Source organism: Chelmon rostratus, chromosome 13 (assembly GCF_017976325.1).
Source record: "Chelmon rostratus isolate fCheRos1 chromosome 13, fCheRos1.pri, whole genome shotgun sequence".
Taxonomy (NCBI): Eukaryota; Metazoa; Chordata; class Actinopteri; order Chaetodontiformes; family Chaetodontidae; genus Chelmon; species Chelmon rostratus.
Genome location: NC_055670.1, coordinates 19,845,987 through 19,869,328, shown reverse-complemented (window position 1 = coordinate 19,869,328; position 23,342 = coordinate 19,845,987). Strand labels below are relative to the sequence as shown.

Genomic DNA, 23,342 nt, shown 5'->3' with positions numbered 1-23,342 from the left:
AACCAAATTAGTTCCTTCAATAGAGATTTTTAACTTTGTGTGGAAATTCACTTCAGCCTTAATTACAAAGACTGTCTAGCAGCAGAATGGAATTGCAATTGTGTGTGTGTGTTTCTGCATGTGCGTGTGTGTGCATGGCTTTGTGCAGGTCCAGGGATCTGGTTAGTCTTTCCTTAAGGATTTCATAATTGAAAATGACCACAGCAGATATCCCCATAACTACTTTTTTTAAGTTCTTTTTGTCAGTTCACAGTGGTCAACTGTAGAAACTCTGAGTGTGAACGTGTGTGCGTGTGTACTTGTACTGCTATCTTTGAGCTTAAGACCTTGGGAGTGAGGTCATTTTTAGAAAGTTAGGGCTCACTTTAACACAGATGTTCAAAGGGCTGTTTGAGGGTTAAGACTTGGTTTTAAGGGTTAGGTGATGGCTATGGTTAGAGTAAGGGGCTAGGGAATGTATTATGTCAATTAGGGTCCTCACAAGGATAGATAAACATGTATGTGAGTGTAAACTAAATCAATCAGTCAATGCAAAAAAGAACTATATATTTAAAGATTTGTGGTGTTTAAATATCACTTATGAAAAACACCAAGCCTCATTCACAAACACTTTTATTTTCTGTCTTAAATTTGTTTTTAAAAACAAACAGCAAAGGCAGGAAAACCCTGCATGTGTTTAACAAGAATATGTGCAGACCACTAGTTTATTCTGACACACAGGGAAAATCAAGGTCGGTTTGGTTAAAATTGGATGTTGGTTGCAGCAACATGTAACTAGTCATTTACCAAAAACTTAATGTCAGAAGACATGCGACCAACAGTTCTACTATTAGACATGATATTTTAATCGTGTGGCATCATATTAAGCCATTCACCACAATTTTGCTTCTACTGAGCTAAACACAAGCATATGTTAAAAAAAGCCAAGTTACTTGTGTTTTCATTACAATGTCGTGCATAGAACTCACCACAAACCAGAATAATATGGATTTGTTTTGTTAAAATCTGATTCCCAACACTTGTAGGGGTGGTGTGTGAGGAAGGAGACGCAAGAAGTACAAAACAAAGAAAAAGAGGAAGAGATAAGAAACACAAGTAAGGTAACACACAAGCGACGGTAGCGCAGCATGTGAAAAAAGACAGAGAACGACAAACAGCTATTCTGCACAATAATCCATCCCAGCTGACATGAGACATCAAAGCCAGTGACTCAAAGCCTGTTGAATAGTCCTCCTGACAACTGAATTCACTGGAAACTGTGAAGCACTGTGGTATTATCACAATGCATCAGCTGCACAAGAACCCTGACTGAATATTCACTGTGCACTTACACTGTCAAAATGTTAGCAATGCTCGCCTTCCTGCTAATCTACCACTCAAAAACGGACAGAAAGTAGTCGATAAGAGTTTACATTCAACGCTGGAAACGTGATTTAAGCGCAAGCAAAAGTGTACGAATGTGGAGAGACACACAGTGCCTCAGACCTTTAGTGTGCTTCAGAGAGCTGTTCTCTGTCAATTAACAGCAGCTCTCAAAGTGTTGAGCATTAAGAAAGATAGTGACAGATGTGGCCACGGCGTGTGTGTGCTGTTGACATGCCCTATTAGTCCTATCCTGTGTGATCGTAGTGATCTGAACCAGCCCGACTCATTACTCTGGTGGTGACTGATAAGAGTTTGCTGCTAATAACACAGCTGGGAATTGAAACGTACCTTCCGGTGAAACAAAGCAGGCAGCTACCATTTAGCTCCTGGATAAATATTTAAAGCTAAAGTCCGGATCACAATTGAAATCACATATTGTAAGACAACAGTTGGGCTTTGCTTCGTATGTTTTGACACTTACAATATTTGATATTTAGCCTTTAACAGCAGTCACAACGAACCCTGTCTTCCCTGGCTGCCTCCATGTTTCCTCCCCATCAATATAATTTGCAGGCTGAGTAATATATACATAGAAATGTGATAAGATATAATGATATGAGTATGATGTGATATTATAAAAAACACACACTCAAATGACCCTCTTCATCCCTTACCATCGTCATCTTCAGGTGGCCCATCGTAGGATTTATCAATAGCTGCTCTGAAGCTCTCGTTGCAGCCTCTCCCCCTGACCATATTTTGGCGAGGACGGTGGAATGGGAGGAATTCGTTTTTTCTGCTGACCTCTGACATGGCCGTCTGGAGACTCTCCAACGAACTGGACTTCTTCAAGCCGAGAGTCGGGCCGAGTTCTACTGGGGTTGATGGAGCTGGGGAGGGCAGAATAACAGACAGATTAGGGCAACATGTGATACGTTTCTGTCGGCCTGCTTATTTTGTTGGACCACAGGTGACTTAGTATGGTGTGGTAATGGCACATTAGTTCAGAGTAGCAACAAGAATTTACATTTATTAGCAATATTTTATGGAAAAATACATTTCTTTTGGATAATAGTTTCATTATAATTCTACTAAAATGGCTATGAAAAATACTGCCCAGGTCTGACCAGGCTGTCAAACAGGTTTACTCTGCTGTGCCTTGCTGTGATTGGTTTAAAAAGCCTGTGAGAGACACTGGCTGGGAGCCAGAAAGACTGCGACATGGCTGATCTCTGGAGAGCAGAGGCAGGAAAAAAGAAAAAAAAAAAACAGTGATGCAGTTAACTATGCTGTTGTTGAGTTTGTGATGGATGCGAGGTCTGCTTCACTGTTACTGGTTCTCCATCCATCATCACAAGTATACTGCGAGAGATATTACTGAGGGAGGGAGGGATCCAGCAGAAAGGATGATGAAGGGGAGAGCAACGGATGAGAAGACAGAGGAATGGTGGGAAGTATTCAAGGGAGAGTAAGGTAAAGATCAGACGCACCAGAGAAGACAAGATAAGTTGTGAAGCTTCACAAAAACAAAAGGCGAGGCGTGCCGAACTTTGCGTGTTCTCCTTTAAGCACACACAATTGTTGCTATCGTGCTGCAGAAACCCTGCCAAAGCTAATGACATGCTGACTGCTGAAGATGGACCAAGTTCAGCCTCAAGCCCACTGTGACGTTCCCACCACTTGTGAGGATTGCTGATTGTAAAACAAAGGAGGCAGAGAAGGTGACGTGTGCCTCCAATTTGGTTTGCCACTGACTGCCACCCAAGACGACGGTGGGCAAGATGCGGAGCAACGGGACAGGAGGAACGACGACGGGAGGAGAGCAAATTAAGTTTCCTCCAGGGAACACCGCGGTGGCAGAGAGGAAGACAGAGAAAAATGGGGCGGAAGGGAGGAAGGCTGGGCTCGCTGCCAGCTCAAAATACTGGTAATCCTTACACACACACATACACACACATTTTGGATTCCTCACTGGCTCTGGCTTGTCGATATGATGCCACTGTGATTCATGATAGCTAAACCTGCATCACTTTAGCTAATGATTCCCTATACACACCACTGCTCATTGTGTGTGTGTGTGTGTGTGTGTGCTTATGTGTTTTTTTTTCTAAAAGCAGGAGATGAAAGGGCTGATGTGACTTCCACATCTATTTAAACAACCATTAACCAAAAACACACACAAACACACAAAGAGTAATAACACACACGCTGAATGTATGCACATGCATAATGTAAGTCAGCTGCTAAGAGAGGAAGATGGACAAGGGCCATAACTTGTGACACTCCCATCCATGGACACAGTCCATGTGACATTCAGATGCATACTGAAGTAGCAAACATTAAACAAGTGCTTTGTGATTATCTATACCGAATCGACCTGAGTCTGATTCTGTAGCTTTTTTTCTTGATACAGTTGAACCAATACACGATAACAAAAGCGTGCTTGTAAGTAACACATGCTGTAATAGTAAATCACATTGTGCTGCTGTCACAACGATCCACATCCCACCCACCCACTATGCATGTATGAATCAAGTCTACATTCAGTCCACGCAATAATGGCAGGGATGAAATTTCCAAACTTTACAATCATATAAGAGATTTAAAAGAAACACTTTTAGATTGAATGACAGTGATATGACAACATTTACATAAGCGCTTGTTATCGTCTTGTAAAACTCAAAACGAACTGGGAGAGTGCACTAAGTAGAGTGCAGATCTCCGCCAGGTGTGTCTGGGGGCATGTGGGTGGAGAACCGAAAGTGCTGTGAGTCCAGTGTGGATGCATGAGTAGTGGAACGAAGGGGAGCAAAACGCAGGTTCCAAAGCACCGGTGATGCAAAATGTCAGTTTCAGAGTGAAAATGCCACCGCTGACGCTGGCATGAGCAGCACATACGTTGTCCCTTGTGTAAACAAGATTCCAAACTGAAGGGGTTGTTGGTCGTTTGTGGCCCCGACCAGGCGGTTAAGAGGAGTGAGGAGTCAGCAGTCAATGGCAGTGTAAAACAGAGCAGCCAATAATAATTGTGAATGAATTCAACCATGAGAAAAATTAAGAAAAAAACAGGATGAACAAGGTTTCTATGGGCCACAAGTGAAATACACACTTTTATTAATGAAGATCAAACTCGCCTCCCACTGCATGCAAGTTAATTCAAGCCTGCTGTCTTTTAAAAGCCTCCAGTTTTGTTATGACGTGTCAGTACATCATGGATCATATCACTTTCAAATGTTCCTTCTTCTTCGTAATGAGTCACTCAGATCGTTTCTTCGAGTCATAATGATCAAAAATCAAGGTCAACGGGTTCAGCTGTTCAGCATTTTCATATCTGTCACAGCACGTTCATTAGAGAAGCATCTGTATCTGCTGTGACCGCTGATTACCAAGTTTATAATATCCCAGACTGTGCACCCTCGACCACCAGCCTGAACGAACTATAGCAAAAACTTTATCAAATCATTGGCCAAAGGGCACAGCAGAGTGTTCAGTCTTAAAAAAAATATGTAAAAAAACAGGACATCCAAAAATAGATGTATTCTAGGGTTGAGAGTGGTGTATATTCTTAGGAAAGGTTACATGTGCTCATTTCAATAGATAAGTCGCTGTTTGAGGACTGCGGATTAGAGCTGCCAGTAACATTTGAACCAAGGCCTCCAAAGGCATGAATAAACTCAACATGAATTGTCCAGGATTTTTGATGTATTATTCAGTTTATCCACTCTCTAATCAGAGTCCTGAAAGCCAACATGTTTGCAGTTGCCAACAACACTCTCCAAACACAGGCGCCCTCAAAGTTAAAGCAGCATCTGACGTTTTCATTTCAGTTACACTGAATTCATAATCCGGCACACTTAGGCTCAAAGGATGTGTCTAGATTCGTACACACCAGTCACGGCGGTCATTTAGTCACGCCTTGCTTTCTATAGATTAATACATTCCATATGAGATGTGCGTGTGTTAAATTCAGAGATTGGAGGCAGGGTCAAGGTTCATTTTCCGCTGGGGATCTGCAAAGTTTGCGGGTAATTGCAGTCATTTTAAGAGGTCGGACACAGAAGACGCACGCGGTACGTACGCAGACAGTGACCTCTGGGTCCAAACTTCTGTTTGCAGAGGGCTCGGTAGCACGGTGAAATAAATAGTATTATAAATAGCTTAGTGGTGTTGGGCTGGGTTATCCGGGAATGAGCAACACACAGACACAGACACACACACAGACAGACAGACACACACACACACACACACACACACACACACACACACACACACACACACACACACACTGTATTTTGCTGTGAGTAGCAGGATTTGTGTCATAAATGTAATTACCGCTGTCCAACTGTAAGATGATAGAATTAAGCTGCTTTTAAAGAGAGAGAGAGACAGACAGTCAGACAGACAGACAGAGAGAAAGACAGAGACAAAGACAAAGAGGCAGACAGAGAGAGAGAGAGAGAGAGAGAGAGAGGACGACCAACAAGACAAGAGTAACAAAGTGGTTTGAGGGCGAGGATACGAGAGCGGGGGGTTGGCAGAGAAAACAGACACTGTGAGAGGATGCTATAGAAAGAGAAACAAAGACACAGAGCCTGGGAATGAAAGAGAGAGGATGGGAGTGACAGAGAGAGAGATAGAGAGAGAGACAGAGAGAGAGAGGGAGGGAGAGGGGGAGAGAGAGAGAGAAAGAGAGAGAGAGGAAAAAAGAAATAAAAAATTAAAAACAAAACACAAAGAAAGAGAACGCCAAGCTATCCCAAGGCTATTTTGTTGGCAGGACGGCAATGGGCTACTTTCAAAGTCAAAATTACACCAAGGAGCAGCTTAGCAGCACGCTGCAGCAACAAAGCCGGCAGGACTCGGCAACAGCAACAACTTCTAGTGCACCAAATCACACTTTAGAAGCGCTCATAAGGAGAGGCAACTCAATTTCTGCTTTCTACCCCTGAATTATACACACTCAGATGCTTTTTATTATTTTTTTGGGGGGGGAAATTTCCTCGTGTTCCATCACAGAGTTAAAGAAAAAGTGCTACATAAAAGCTGAAATAATTCACTATCCAAACCAGCTACTATAGCAGGATATGGTGTGTAAAACAAAACAGCATTGTGAAAGCATTCTTTTTATGTCATCAGTGAGTGCTTCACAGGACATGCACTAAATTCTTAATATAATACATCCTTAAAGTCATGATGTAGCTCTTAAAGACTGTCAAAGTTCTGTTCTCGAGTATGTATTTGCATGCTTATGTGCCTGAGCACTCATGAAAGGTAACGTATGCGCACTGGTTTGTGCCTCTGCTGTGAGATATCTTTGGAAGCTGTGGAAGGAAGCTCATTCCTGAAAGCAACAGTTTCTTAAATATATAATACGTGTGTGTTCTGCACTTCAATCTCCCAGCAGATGAAATGAGGTTTTGCTATCCCACAGGGCTCCATAATAATTGAACGGGCATCATAAACCATAAAATCATGTGACATCATCCTCAGCCTCATGACAGTATTTACTGGTTTCCTACTGAGCTTAATGCAGATGCTGCTGCATTGAACTGCAACAACTCAAAAAGATGTTTTTATGTTTTTATGAGAACTTCAGTACACAGGGTTCCTACACATTTTCATCTCAAATACTTCATTACTTTTCCAGACTCAAATTTCCATGAAATTTCTCGGCAGATTTTTCAGAGCGTTTTGAAATCTGAGTCCAAACAGTTAGCTGTTAATTACATATGCAAATAAATGGTTTTAAAATTCAACTGTTAACATGAATGTTACATTCTGACTATAAGATATAACTTCATTGATCCCACGCTGTGTATATCAAGAAAAAAGAATAAAGAAGGAGACGTTGAAAAAGTAAAAAAAATAAACTCTCCAGTATATATCTATATATCTGTATCTATATCTGTATGTAATCTATATCTATATCTATATCTATATATATATATATATATATATATAGAGAGAGAGAGAGAGAGAGAGAAATGTGTGTACATGTGTACATTATACAACAGTGTATAACACTGTCTTTAGAGGGATGACTCAGTTTCTCAATGGAAAATTTTAGCTATTCTGTTGCCAAATAATCGGACTGACTTCTGAAATCCTTCGCCAACTGGGCTTCATGATTGGGATTATCAGAACAGTCTTTGGAAAACTTGAATTTACCTCTTGTGGCCGTTCAGTCCACAGAAAGCTGTGTAACAAACATCTCTGTCCAAAGAGGAAGTAAACTAATCTGTGCAAGCCATACTTGCATTAATAATATCTCATTGTTGCCTTGTCTCTTTTATAAAGAACTGAAAATGTTACGACTAAAAAACATTTCCTGAGTATTATGGTGTGCTGTAGTTCAAGATGTAGACTAGAGTTACAACAAGACAGAATCTTCCATAAACTCCTCCAAGATGAATCCATCATGGGGAATGTAAGTGATTAGTCCAGGACAGAAACAAATGGCTTTCCTCTCTCTCTCAAGCATCATACAATATATCGCACAGTCCATGTCAGTGATCAGTGTGTAGAGCCTGATAGAGATGAATGGCTGTACCAGCGAGAGACGACAGCACTGACCATCTCCTGATTACTGCTCACCTTTATTGGCTTACTGCAGGAGATGGAGAGGGGTCAAAGGGCATTCAATATACAGAAAGGCAGCCAAGAGTACACACAAAAAAAAACAGTGGGTCTTAACAGTGTGTGTTAAACGCATCAGATACCTTGTAAAAGAAAAAACCTGCACAGGCAAAAGGTATTCAAGATCAAGCGCGCGCACACCTGTGCACATGAACACACAAAGCGAAGCATAATGGCAAAAACGAGTGGAGAAGCAGCGGGTGCTTAGTTCAGCTGTTTCAATTCTGTGTCTAAGAAGCGTTCACACACACATGCACACAGGTGCACACAAGGATGTACTACTCTGCCTGTGACAAATTAATCCATCAATCCACATCAGTCTAACCAGGTGGCTTTCAGGTTAAATCCACAGCAAAGTCTAAAAGAGCCAGAGAGAGCAGAAAACAACGGAAAAAAGAATGAGAGAGAGAGAGAGAGATGAGAGAAATGAAGAGACAATCACAGAGGGGGATATGGGGAGTTGTGGCTCTCTAAAGACACAGTTTTGGCAGAGTCTTGTCAGTGTGTGACTGTCGTAGTCAAAGTCAAAGTTCCACTGGGGAGAGATTCAGACAATGGACTGCACCAGTCTCCCTCAGCATCACAACATACCCCTTACACACACACACACGCACGCACACACACACACACGCACACACACACTTTCAGAGAGATGTTGTTCGTTCTAAGCTCCTTTGACTGTTTGTCAGCCTCTAAGCCTGAATGGCGTTGGCAAGGCCGAGAGAGAGGGAGAGAGAGAGGGAGAGAGAGAGGGAGTGAGTGACCGAGAGCTGCCGGTGAGTGGAGGAACCAAAACAAGGCCATACAAAGATATCAAAAGTGAAAACTACTACGAAAGCAAACAAGCACTGTGGCTACTGAGTACCTTCATAATACAAGTTTAATGCATGAGAAACTTGGCTGTTTGTCCTCACAAGCATAGACAGCTGAGAATAATTCCCCACAATGAGACCATTTTACCAGTCTTCACTTCTTTAAAAAGGACCTGTGTTCGGACGACTTGTAAACACTTTCACACACATTTAAGAGCCCTTCTTAAGAGGTGACAAGCATTTCATCATTCCTGTGGACGTTTGTTTCTCACCATTTATTTTCACAAGGAAACATCCCTAATACACTGATTCTGGGACACGCACTCACACACCGAGAGCTCCGGGCAGTCCCCATCACCAAAGGAAAACACAGCGAACGAAACACAGCTGCAACCGTTTGTTTTATGTCCCGTCAGCAGTTTGACTGTACTGTCCCATTTAAAGGGGCCTGAGGAGAGAATAAGCCCGCACATGGACTGTTATACTGCTTTTCTTTCCATCTTTCTCCATGACACTATTCATGCCTGTGTGATTATACTGTATATGATGACAGTGGCGTGAATGATATGTAATTGTGATTTATTCTGAAGCATCCATCCTGTCAATGTAACTGTATTTCAGGACTTCACTCTTCCACAGCTGATTTGATTTATTATCAGAATGATTGAGCTCCTGCTTCTCAGTGCCACCGCAAAGACATCAGGCGAGTCTGACAGCGCCCGACACACGCATTCAAGTGGCGTATTTATATGGTTTCTTATTCTGTGTTGATATTTATAAAAGTGAAGTGTTGAACTGAGGACTTTTCGATGCAGCAGGGTGTTTGTTAATGTTGAGGATTTTATTTTTTATTCACTGAAGGGAGTTCCAAAAATTCGCTCAGCTGCAGCGTCTCTACACAGGAAAAGCATTTAGTCACAAGACACACACTCACTTACGTTTGGGGAAGGTTTCCACACATGCATACACACACCCTTTGTAATACGGCCTCCAATTTCCGTCACTTTGCATCTCAGATTCTGCACAATTATAATATAATATGAAATCGTCCAAGGTTCATATTTTCCAGAGGATGATGGAGACTTTCCATTACCATAACATTACCATAACGTTAATGGTTTCGTGTGTGTGTGTACTTGTGGTGCCCAGCGGTTTCTTGGGGTGTGGAGGAAAAGACCATTGCTGGAAGTGAAAACAGCATTCCCAGAAGTCATTGTCTTTAAACTCCTCACTTCCCAGGACCCAACCCCACCCCCACCCCCCTCCCTCTCAAGTCCATGCAGCTGTCTGACGTCTTGGCGCAGGGTTGCTGGAAGCATTTCAGTTATAAAAAATACATTAGAGCGAAGGAAAGTGGGTTGGAAAAACTCTGGCTTGCCAGGCACACACTCACTTTAACAGCTCTCTGGGCTATGTGGCTTTATAAAACAGGAGACACGTTGACAAGCAACAGGTACAGAGAATGTGTAAATAGGCTTGAGTAAAAAAAAAAAAAGCAGAAAAAAGTCTAGCAATCTTACAGGGGGAAAAAAGATCGGGGGCCCTTAAAAGCTTTACCGAACATTCAACAGGCATATTACTGGGGAGAACAGAAGTAGTTGGGAACTATGGTGAGATGTGCAGGTTAAAAACAGCCAGCTTTCACAAGGCAACCTTCACATTTCACTGCAACCTAAAATTCAGGTCAATTAAGATTCAGTGATAAGAGATAAGGCAACAGAAAATAAAATAACTCGGCTAAACTTACTTAAATTGCCATCTTGTCTGTCCCTGTCTTACATTTCAGTCAATAAAAATAGAGTTATAGGACAGGGTAGATCTTATAAACTATTTCTGTTCTGCAGCACATGTTCTAGACAGGCATATCAAAAACAAGCTGAAGCCTACAGAGCAGCACAATAAGGAGTACAAACTGACCCGTATTCCTCCATTAGCCACTCCAAGGGGCACTGAAACTCCAGGTTCACTGTGTTTCACTTTGATTATTTATGGTATATAATCATTATATCATGGGATATAATGGGAATAATGATAAATGAGTTTGTGAATCTCGAGATATATTATTCTGGCCATGCTCCATTCCTTTGCTGTACAATTCATCTCAAAGTACCAGCAGAGTTCTTTATGTCATTCTGTCAGTTCGGTCACAGAGAGAAAATGTGCTCTCCAAGTGCTGGAAAACAAATAATTGACAATGAGACTAATTCCACTTTGCATCTGTCACCAATTCATACTAATACAAGGTCTTTCCATTTTACAGCCTTCGGACAGCGAACAGGGCCACGTAAATGTCGTCGTAGTTAATAAACGCTGACAAAAACAGCAGATGTTCGGTTTCAGTTTGCTGACCATCCAAAGCCCTCTTCTGGAAACCTACAGTGAATACGCAACCAGAGTCTATGACACTACAGCTGTACAGTGCCTCTGTTGTCTTTTTCTTCTTTCCACAAAGCGTTACCTCTTCATGTGTACCATTTCAAGCTTTCTGAGGTAATCCTCCTTTCCTTTTCCTCTGCCTTCCTTTTTACATCTTGCCCAAAACACATTTAACCACTGCCCCAAGATCTGGCTCATACAGCATGTCTTTCTGGACTACAGGTGCAATAAGCTTCATGAGAAACTGAAACTAAAGACAGAAAAAGATGTTTTCTCCATCTGTCCAGCTGTTATAAGAAGATGAAAGTCATTTTATTAGGGTTTCACTCTAATAAAACAAATCTTAAAACTCTGCCTTTGCATTCTTTCCATATCTTGTCTTTTATTCTTCTTGTATCGCCTTGCTTGCTCCCTTTATGATGGTTATGGACCCAGCACAAAAAGTCAATACCACCATGTAAAAATCGAGACACAGCAGAATGTGGAAAAAGGCTGGACTGATTGACAACAATCAAGTGGCAGACAGCAATACAGACGCACAAACAATAGAGGAATGAAGCAGAGTGCTCTTACATTCAAGTAGCTACAAATGAAATGGGGGAGACCTTCAAGGCAAAGTGAAAAAGAAAAGTACGACATCCAACTTTTTAAAAGGAGTGTGTGTGCAGGCTGCTGAGGGGTGAGCTTCATCAGTGTGTCCTCTCTCTCATTCTGTCTCTTACCCTTAAGAACAAGCTCGTCCATGTGTCTTTGAGAAGTGGCCATAGTGTCGGCCTCTCTTCTCTGTGGGCCTTCTGCAAATCTTACTCTCATCTGAACTTCTAACAAATCAAGGAGCTATTTCTAGAGGGAGAAGTGTAGCGAAGTGTACTGGAGAAAGTGAAGTGTATGTAAAAATGTAAATGCGACTGGAGAGAGGGAAGACAACAGAAGGTCACAGAAGAAAATAAATTGGAAATAGATCATCAATACCTCAAGCACACTAGAATGTACATCTGTTCTGTATATTCTGTTTCTACCTTTTACTACTTTATCTCCAGTCATCTTTTAGACTGAGCCTCAAACTTACTTTCATTTCCTTACTTGCATCGTTTCATTTCACTGCAATTATTTTCTGTGGTTCTGCTTCTTACTTTTCTACATTTTTTTGTGTGGGACTTTGTCTCTTTTCTTCCTTTGCTCTGGTTCTTGTCATCTTTGGATTACAGCTTTTGTTGTTGTTGTTTTTTTTTAGAATAAGGCAGCAATTTGTATGTGTGCGTGTGTTTTTAGTGTCTTGTCTATGACACCAATCACATGCTATTGTCTGTATTTGTCTCACCTGCAGTGTTTCCGACCAGGGATCCGACGTTGCTCTCATCTGCCACTGAAATAAAAAACACATGTTAGCATTGCTGTGTGTCCCTTCTCTTGACTGCATTTTATTTTTTTGCTTGCCAAATGTGCAAAAGTTAAACTGCTGTCTGCTTGTTCCTTATCTCTAAAAGTTAAAACCTGTTTTAATCTTATTGCACTTCTCCATCCTGCCTTCCTCTCAGCCTCTCCTCTTTCTCTATTATTCTGTCTTCTTTTACAAGATGGCGGAACAGCTGCTCGTTTTTCCTGTGATGTTAAGTCAGCTTCACTGCTACTGAAGTCATTTCCCTTCCTCCCTTCTCTCTCACTTCATTTGTCATCCACCCTCCCTTCTCTCCTTCGGTCTCCTCTCCCCTTTCTCTCCCGTTGCCACTTCCCCTCAACCTCTCCCTTTCACCTTCTGCCCTCTAACCTCACTTTTCTTCTCAATGTTTTCATTTTTTCTTCAGTTACACTGATATCATCCAGCGGTGTTCTCCTCCCTTTTTCCTTCCTTTGATCACCACACTCTCCATCATTGCTCTTTGTTAATCCTCCTTTCACTTTCTACCTCTCCCCCAGTCTTCCTTTTGCTTTTTCTCCCTCCTTTCAAAAGCCACAAAGCAGGCCACTGCCAACAAGGAACACACTGACTGGTAGCACTCAAACACACATACAGACACACACACCACAAAAACCAAGCAGTGACATGGCTTCTCCCAGCAAATACTTTTCTAATGAAAACCAAGCCTACAGCGTAATTCTAGCTGCGTATGTGTGTCTGACGGCATCTGTCTGCGGTGAATCAACAGGACTACTTCAGCAGCCCAGTAGTTAGTGGATAACTACGTTCGTGTGTGTGTGTATGCCTACTTCAGCATATCTGTAGATGCCACGTGTGTGACACACACAGAGGCGTCTTAGAAAGACACACACAAACACACACACACCGGGGCTGTCACTTTTTCAGTTCTTCAGAAAATCAAGTTTGAGCTAACATAATTACATGTAATTTATTCTGATTATTTCTAAATGCAACTTAAACTTAAACCGAGTCAAAGAACTGACGTTGTTCTGTTCATATTTGCGGTCTGAAAGACAAATAAGGACAAAACCAAAAGAAGACGAGAGGGACAAAGACTGACAGAGGAGAGGGCAGACAGGGATGGAGGGAGTGAGGAGGACAGTGGGAACCTGGGAGGGAATTCATTATTTGGAACCGATCTTAAATGATTTTTACAATTTTAATTGGGCTGGGCTGGAAAACAGAATCAGGCCAAATTAAATAAAAATGAAATTATGTAACTGACCCATGAATTAAAGGTTGAGAATGCTTTCCGTCTCTTTTTCTTTCTTTACACAAGCACAACAGCCAAAATACAAAATCAACCAGTCTACATGTAACATTTTGTTAAAATGCAGTTCTCACAATGCACAAAGCTCTTTTTGTGACTGATTAAAATTATGACATAATTATACACTATTATCAGTTACTGGGTGACACTATTTACAGATAATAAATGCTGGAAGGTTCAAAAACAATAACAAAGAGGTTTCTCATTTAGCTTAAGAAGGAAATAAATTACAAAGGGCAAATAAAGTTAAGTTTCCATGACAATGAGTATGTTTGCATGCACGCTAATATTCCACATTTTTTTTGGAAAATGACAGACAGATATTCTGTTTGCATTGTCCAAATGGCCCTTATTCCGAATGAAGCATGTTCCTATTAAGACCTGCACGATATGCTGATATTGCTTAGGTTTCACTTGTATTCACTGCACATGTGGGGTGTTTACTGCAGCTTGTGACACCCAGTCTCTTTCCTGTTTACGGTCAGCTTTCTCCTTGACCTAGCAAACAGTTTGCAAGGCTGGAGCAGACACATGCACAAAAGAAGAGCACGGACATTCACGGTCGGAAGGAGAAACACACCTCGTTTTTGAGATTTGGATATCAACAGGCTCTTCGACGTACACAAATATCACGCCAACCCTTTCAAGAGGTTAAATGAATGAAAGTAGGAGGGTGTGCCAATATGTACGGCTGCATGTAAATAGGAATTAGTGGAATATTCATTTTCATGTTAACGGCTTAGTAGGAATGGTCTTTTTTTTATAAAGAAAAAAACTGGAATATTTTCTGCACGTAAAAGTAATTAATATCACAAACAAGATAATTCTACATTTTTAGATGTTGAAGCCACATGTAATATGTTTTCATTTAAGTAGATCAGCGGCCTGTCTGTCTGTCAGCACTGCCCAGTCAGAGGTAAGAAAGCACAAGAATGGAGGAGGCAGCCAGCTTCACTCATTATTAGTACTCAGTCAGCGTTGTCCAAGATGGTGGAGTAGCCTAACCTATGTGATACTACCTGATTTTGAACTTTTTAGTACTTGAAAGCTCCTTTAGAGTAACTCTGCCACTAATTTGTGCAGCTCTGTCTTAACGTTTTGGATTCCACTATAAGTGATATGATACAGATGATACCAATCATGGGGCCATCTCTGTGTGTCTGCGTGTGTGCATGCGTGTAAAAGATGATAAATATCTCTGGTAATTAAAAACTACACATGAACAGAAACTGTTTACAAGTCAGTGGATATTTACATAAAGTACTAATGAGCAAAATCTTATTTCCATATGGTTACACAAAGCCATATATGCTGACAGAAGCTTTGCTAACTGATGCTCCAGTTCATCATCTCATTTGGAACTTGAATGAATGAATGAATATTTTGTGGTGATTATAACAGCACTTCAGGAGGCTCAGGTGTCTCTTGTTATTGCTCTTCTATATATTTGTTCCCAGAACACTCTCCCTGTTCTCTGTACAACCCCAAAGACCCTAAAAGTAATGGTAGACCGATTAATCAGTCAGTTGATTAATAGGGCCGATATCCGGCCTTTTGAGACAAAATTTGATAATAATCCACAAGATGTTTAGTCCTTTCAAATTAGCAGGCGTGATATTTGTGTACGTCGAAGAGCCTGTTGATATCCAAATCTCAAAAACGAGGTGTGTTTCTCCTTCCGACCGTGAATGTCCGTGCTCTTCTTTTGTGCATGTGTCTGCTCCAGCCTTGCAAAATTATTGCCTCAAATCAGTGACTTCAGTGCTAACAGGAATATTACACACAGTTTAAAGCGATAAATATGATAAATGGCTTCAATATAAACATATATAGCAGAAATATAGGTAGGTATAGAAAGCTTACTTATAAATATCAATAAAATTTAGATTTCAGGAATATAAATATAGATATTTGTGCAGATAAATATAGAGTAATTTGCCTAAATACACCATTAGAGAAAACATGAAAATATTCAGTGTCTGTGGTACTGTTCAGTTTCAGTTTTTATTGAACTTGGATGAGGGTAAGACCTCTTGCTGTGGTTCCACTGAGTTCATCTCATTTGTTATAATTAATAAAGCCTATTTTATCAGATATAAATTAACAACAACATGTAATCGACATTATATGTTTCTCATTCAGGTCTGACACTGTGTACACCTTCTCAGCTGTGGCATTCTTGTCTTGTTTGTGATATGTGAGCAAGATGTTGTGAACTTTATAGAGATAGAGGGCATGCTGGGAATAAGAAAAAAACAGCAGAGGGGGATTGAGAAGGATTTCAGGGTAGACTACGGGGATAACATTCATCCCCAAAGATGTAAGGTCCTCCCCTTCACACTATTTCTGGATATAACTCAATATCTTAATCTTAGCTAAATCCTGTTCCCCTGCAGTTAGTAAAGACAAAAAGGACACATTTGTGAATAAGCTGTTATTACTGTTCCTCGATAGTTGGGCAATGAGAACACATCATGCCATTCACGCGATAATGAGGTGTTTGTCGAACACTGGGTGACGATCGAGTGTGCAAAAATACAAAGGAGCTAACGCCAAGACATACAGTGCATACCATCATACTGTTATTCATGTAGAATGACTGCACTATTGAAACAGTCTGCTGCTCTTTTGTCATTTCCTCTCAAACACACACGTACAGCTGGTGGTGGAGCCAGCTTGAGGAGGAGGACTGAGGGAAGTGACATTTAAACAATAGGCTTTTGTTGTGCTGCACCATCCACTGTCATATTACACAGATGCATGTATGCACAAACCCAACTATACACACACACACACACACACACACAGCTCTAAAGCTGACTTTTTAACAATTGCTGAAATGTCACTGAACCCTCACATCAGAATATCAGAGGTCGGGGAGCAACAGGTGACAAAGCTGATGTGGAAAGAGGGATCACAGTAGCTGCAGAAGCCTTTCTGACTTTGTTTGCATAAATAAAAAAGCAGTTGGATTCCTATAGATTTATACACAAAGGAGTGTCACAGCTTGTCATTCCTTCAGGAAGGTCAGGGTGCTGTCCAGCCTCTGCACTGCAAGGCAAAGAGACGATCAACTGTCTCTCCACTTTCTCGGACTGCATTCATCTCTGTGTTAACATATATTACCTCTGTGTCACCTGCCATCTATACCTGGCATATTCTGCAGAACTTTCTTGTGATCACTGGAGCAAACAGGTAAATTCAGACTTCAATGTCTGTCACATAAGTGCTCACATACAAACAGTCATGGATGCAAACACAGACAATGTACGTGGTATTGTGATGACAGAAAAACACACCCAACCATGTGTGGATGACCAATCAGATAACACAGTGTCCCATCCAAGCATGCACCTAGAACAAAAACACGCACAGAAGCACATACAGACACATTGCAGGCATCATGCAACAGGTATAAATGGATCCCCACCTGCATGTGTGGCTGTGAGTATATGTGTGGTTGTACAGTATGACAGTGCATGTCTGCAGAGGTGTCAGCCTGCATGTGGCTTTGAGGAGCATGCCTTTGGTGCAGCAGCCAAGCGTCAGCAGGAACATTTAAATTTTCTGTGAGGTAAAGACACGTGCAGCCACCATGCAGAGCATATAAACAGAAAAATCTCCCCACCAGTGGGCTGCTGGTTCTGAGTCGTACCCAGGTCCATGCTCTTGGAGGCTTTAACATGCTGGAACTGCCGCTGGTTCTGGCTCGGTGCGGGAGACTGGGGCTTAGCCGGGCTGGAGATGTGAGAGTTTTCCCTGAAACAAAGAGATTAGACGGTCACTCCAGACAATGTTGTTGGTAAAGCCTTCACACAATTACTGTACTCGGATTACTTCTTGGAGAAATTACATTCATAGCACTCTTGCTTTTCAAACCGTAAGATCTGATACTGGTTACTACATCTTTTCAAATCAGAATGTAGTTGATTTTATCATTTCTCTAAATGTATTCATATTGTGACCCTCATGCAGCTGTAAGAAAAAACACCTGCCACCACATACCTTTCCTGGAGATAGGAGTGTTGGGTAGAGGTGCTGAACTCTGTTTCATGTCCATACAGCTCCCCGTCCTCTTCCTCATCCATGTGAGAATAACTTCCATTGGTCACTGAAAAGAAAAAAAATTACAGAAATGTCTGCATTGAGTGAACTTTCGTATCAAAGCCTCGAGTCTGGCATCATGGCCGTCGCCATCTTGGTTTTCTTGGAGCGTGAAGCAACCATACTTGGACAAGAGGGTGGAGCTGGGGAGGATACGCGCTGCCTCTACCCTGATTGGATCCTACTGATCCTACTGATCACAAGGTAGCCACGCCCTAAAGTAAACCCTGTTTTAACATCATATTGTATTGAACAAGAACTTGAAACTAGTGACTGACAAATAAACTCATTAGGAAACTGTCTACTGAGGTAATAAATCAAGTGAGAAGTTGGGTCATTTTCTAATAGGCTTACATACATTCAAACTTCATTTTGCAGCCAATGGAGTCTCCCCCTGTAGGCCAAGAATGCAGGTTTAAGGCAGCTCCGTCCACTATTTATTGTACCATCTGTGAGAACAGCTGGGCAGCCCATCTGTTTACGGTATCACATTTAGCAAAGATGAAGAGAAGTGATCAAAAATGTCAACAGCAGGTAGTGAGTTGCTGGTGTTTCGTTTATAGAGACTGAACAACTGAGTGAAGTAACCTGGAAACAGTGTCAATGAACTACAATTCAAATGAACAAATTGTAGTTCAAATGGGCTCAACAGGCTAGCCAATCAATGAGAGAGGATGGAGCGACTCTGACCAACTAAAAAGCAGTTGGCTAGCACCAACACGATCCTCTGCTCATGAGCTTGAAGGGCAGTTTCCATCTATCCTCATACCTTACCCTCCAAACGGATGAAAAATGGCCACTATCAGTGCTAAATGAAACAATGGAAACTGCTGATATAGTGTGTGAAGCCACCTTTAAGCCTACAGGAGGTGATTCTTTGCTACTTAAGTAACGGGTGGAGGAACACCTGAACCAAACACAGACTGCACTGTTGAATTGTTATTATAAACTCCATACACGTCTAAAAAGTGGGTTAAACCTAAAGCTTCACTGACAAAAGGTCTTGAGAATAAAAACTATAGTGGGGAGACAAAAGAAAGATGAAGCACGATGGAGAATAAGATAAGCAGTTGGATGAGGAGAAATACAAAGGAAACAGAAAGAGGATGAAAACCACACAGCGAACGCAGCTGCTCCACATCTAGAGAATTTTCCTGCAGATGTAGCTCAGCGATATGGCTGCGTCTGCTTGATAAACGAGTTTATGACAACTTGATACACAGACGCGCAATGCACCCAAGCACAAATTACATGCAGTCATCACTTCTCAGAGCGCATAGCTGCCACACAACACATGCTGGGATTATTGCACAATCTTCACTGTGTGTCCTGTATGTGCTTGCATCCGCACATGTGACTGAAAGTAGAGATGCTGGAGAGGAAAACAGCATCGTCTGAAGATATCACATCCTCTCATCTCTATCCTTCCCCCTCGCTCTCCCTCTCTACACTAATCACCTGCTTTATTTTTCTTCTGGTCCCATTCTTGCAATCTGATATTTTGGCTGTCATTTATCTCTCCTTTCAGATCTCCCATAAATCATTTTATCTCCCACTCAGTTTTCTGCCATTTTTTCCTTAACTTCCTCCCTCCTCCTCACTGCCAGCACCTTAATCAGCTGAACTGTCAAAAGCCCATTCTTCTTTCACCTCACAAGCGCACACACACACACACACACACAAAGCTGACTCCCAGCCTTTGAAGAGAAAAAGGCATTTGCTGTGTGGATGACAGATCAATAGCACTTTGCTCCAGTAACAGATACATGAATTCACTTCTTTTGCATTCAACGTTTTCTTCCTTTCGTCTGTATTTGTCTACAACATGTCTGTCTCAACATCTCTTCTCTATTAGACCCCATCTCTCCCATCCTTTCCCCTTCCTCTCTGAAGGGAAATCCAATTGCTTAAAATGGTTCTCTTTACATTTTCAGAATTAAATCTGAAAAATAAGCGCCTGCATCACTAAAAGATGTTAAATGTTTCTGGTTAGAGTCAAGGTTATTTTGCCTGACCAGTAATCTAACATCAACAATCCAAAGAATGATGAACTGACTGTAGATGCGTTTCCATTACAGTTGCAAAATAAAAGCAATATTTCTGAAATTTCGGCAAAGATCAAATGCTACTTGCAGGTGTTTCCATTGAACAGTGTTTTGTGAACCGGCCGAAATTCTCTGAAATTAAAAAGACGTCCCGCGACATTTCATTTTGAGGAAGATGGCCGAAAGTGTTATGCGTCCGCTGACCTTGGTGACGATATTTAGGATTCGCGCATTTCTAGGGGCAATGGAAACGCAGCTTGAGACTCTAAAGACTTTATACTCCCTTCTTTACTGAAACCAATTTTGATTTGACGCAGACTGATTTGTATTTTTGAAGATAGTTTGATAGCTTGACGATTGATAAATGATGACAGGATTTTTAGCAAATCAAAAACATCATGTAAATATCTCAAAAAACATTTTTAACAGAGAATTTCCTTGAATTTTAAATGTATTTAAATTGAAAAACAAAGAAAGAAAGAGTGTCTTATGATAATAATACTACACAAAAACGATATGATATAATGAATAACCATGCCTTCTTAATATATGATGTGTATTATAATGTTGATTTTATCTATTATATAAAACCTGAGAAATGATTGCTGACATGCGACTCTCTCGTCCTTTTTGGCTGCTCCAGGCACCAGTACATATCGAAATAGGAGGGAACAAGGGCTCACTTTAAAACAAACAATGGCAAACAACAGCTCAGTGGACTGAACTAAACATGCCACAGCCTGGCTGAGGGTGAGTTTGGACGTAAGAGGTGCACTGCTGTAAAGGAAAGGGGTGGGCTGGATCATTGTGAAACGGACTGCAGCACAGCAATGGTTTTATCTCAATTATGTAGCTTTCATAATAGTTAAAATCATAATTAAAAATAAAATTTGATAACTCCCCTGCTCTAGTGCACAGAAAAGGAAAAAGTGAGAAAGAATCATGGTTGCATGAAATGCAGCGATGGTTAAAAGATAAAGAGAAAGCTCTATAGACACAGAAATAACACATCTGCATAAATACATATGTAGAGAGTCATTAAAGTCAATTTATTCTTCAGCAAAAACACACATAAAAAAAATCTTCATTTTCATTTGGACTTGCCAAATAAAATGGATTCAGTATGTGAAGTAGTTTATTAGTTCACACACACACACACACACACAGAAACACACACACACACATACACACGCATGCACACGCACACAAGCACACACACAAATACATTCCAATCGATAAGATCAGCTCACACAACAACTCACAGAGCCTGAAAAATGTGCTTACTGTACACACACACACACACACATACATACATACACACACACACACACACACACACACACACACACACACACACACACACACACACACACACACAAATGTGTGCGTGTAGCTGACGTGAATTTGAACAGCAAGTGTATTCAAGGTCAGAACTGTTTACCAGATTCATTGTAAACACACAAAATCAACACTTTTTTTTGTGCTGGCCCACAATCCCTGAACACCCTCATGCACACACACCCACACATGCGCGCGCACACACACACATGCACAGACATGCACACATGTGCATATGTACGACAGCCATTACCACATTTCTAAACAGGAAGAGATATCATTCAGAAACAAACACACACAAATACACACTTTTTAACAGGCACACAAGCAGGCTAACAAGAGGATAACAGGAGCATATATACAGTCAAACAAGCACACTCACTAACACACACACACACAGAGATCACACAAGTACAGAAATATAGGGGTTGGAGCAGATACAGCAAGAAAGAGTGAAATGAAGCACAAAGAACTAAAATAACTCTTTATAGCGGGCCAAACCGAGCAATAACAAACAAGCAGAACAACCTTGAGAAACATGAGAGAAAAATAAAAGCATGGAGAGAGAGCTAGGGTGAGAAATGAAAGGAAAAAAAGGGGCAGAGTATTCTCTAATTAAAGCTGCAGTGTAGATGGCAATATTTGTTTTGTTTATGTTTGTTTTTAGTTTGTTTTATCTCAGAGACATTGTTCATTTTTTATGATTAACAAACTTATTCAATGCTTTACTGAACTTATTGCAAATGATGTGCCCACGTTTGATGCTGCTTCAATGGGAAAAAATAAAGCAGAAAAACAAAATAATAGAAGAGTGAACCAAGTTCAGCTAAAATCATGGATGGAACAGGGTCGCAATGATCTGGAACCCTGTTTCAGGAGGAAAAGTCGGGGCTGAACAGTGTTTCAGCCGAGTGTTTTGAAAACATGGGGATTTTTTTATTGGATACAAATGTGTCTATGTTGCTGTTCTACACTGTAAAGTGTGTGCGTGTTCATGGGGAAAATGTATCAGAAACAAGCAATCAGTGGTGAGCAATTTCATAAAAGCATGCAGGGTTCCCCCAGTAAATTCCTGCCATCTCTGCCACTGCCTCAAATGGAAACAGCCCTGAAAGTAGAGGTAAAAGCATTTGGGTATACATAAAGTGCAAACAGTCTAAATGGTCTAATTAGCATTGGTTTATACGGCAGCATTTCTCCAAAAGCCAGTACCCTAGGCTCAAATGAACGCTTGCAAATGGGCCATTTTCTTCAATACAAGGGAATAATACTCAGTGGTGATAACCACGGTTGTATCATAGACCTCACTGTTTACTCAGATAGCTCTCAAATTTCATAACAAATACTAATTGCACATTGCCTGACTATCAGAATGTAGCATCTGTAACCTCCCTGCCTCTCGTCAACTTGAAGCTCGGTGTTGCTTTGCTGACACAGTAGCAAATACACAAATTAACCAATACCAATTTGTTACTACTTTAGTTTGATGAATATGAACATGCTTTTTAACAGAACCCTTTATTACATTTTAAAAAATAAGTCAAACTTCAGAATGCATGAGTTTTTAGTAGCCACCATGCAAGCACTTAGCCTTAACAAAATTCTGTCTCAAATTAGCAGTGCTGCCTGCTTTGCATCAGAAACATAGAGCCCCAATTCAAAAAACAGCTGGGACGCTGTATAAAACGTAAATAAAAACAGAATGTAATCCTTTCCAAACAAACTGTGTTTACAGACAAGTTTAACAAAGCGTTCCAGAGCCCATGTATTTATATCTTTTATATGTTGATGTGTTCACAAAGTGGTGAACCTCGTTCCATCCTCGCTTGTGAACCACTGAGCCTTTCCAGGATGCTCCTTTCATACCCAATCATGATACTATCACCTGTTATCAATCAACCTGTTTACCTGTGGAATGTTCCAAACAGGTGTTTTTGGAGCATTCCACATCTTTCCCAGTCTTTTGTTGCTCCTGT

The 23,342-nt window shown here is 41.0% G+C and overlaps 1 protein-coding gene across 3 annotated transcripts in view; it reads right to left on the bottom strand.

The window, feature by feature from the left end:
* Positions 1 to 23,342, bottom strand: part of pard3bb (par-3 family cell polarity regulator beta b) — a 205,779-nt gene that overhangs the window by 88,351 nt on the left and 94,086 nt on the right. For 2 of the 3 annotated variants that reach the window (XM_041950832.1, XM_041950833.1), the window contains 4 exons: positions 17,885 to 17,990; positions 17,508 to 17,638; positions 12,511 to 12,555; positions 2,040 to 2,255 (listed from right to left, as the gene is read on the bottom strand). In XM_041950832.1, coding sequence (XP_041806766.1) covers positions 2,040 to 2,255; positions 12,511 to 12,555; positions 17,508 to 17,638; positions 17,885 to 17,990 — 498 coding nt within the window. The remainder of the gene's footprint in view (positions 1 to 2,039; positions 2,256 to 12,510; positions 12,556 to 17,507; positions 17,639 to 17,884; positions 17,991 to 23,342) is intronic. The other variant, XM_041950834.1, reaches the window with a different exon arrangement.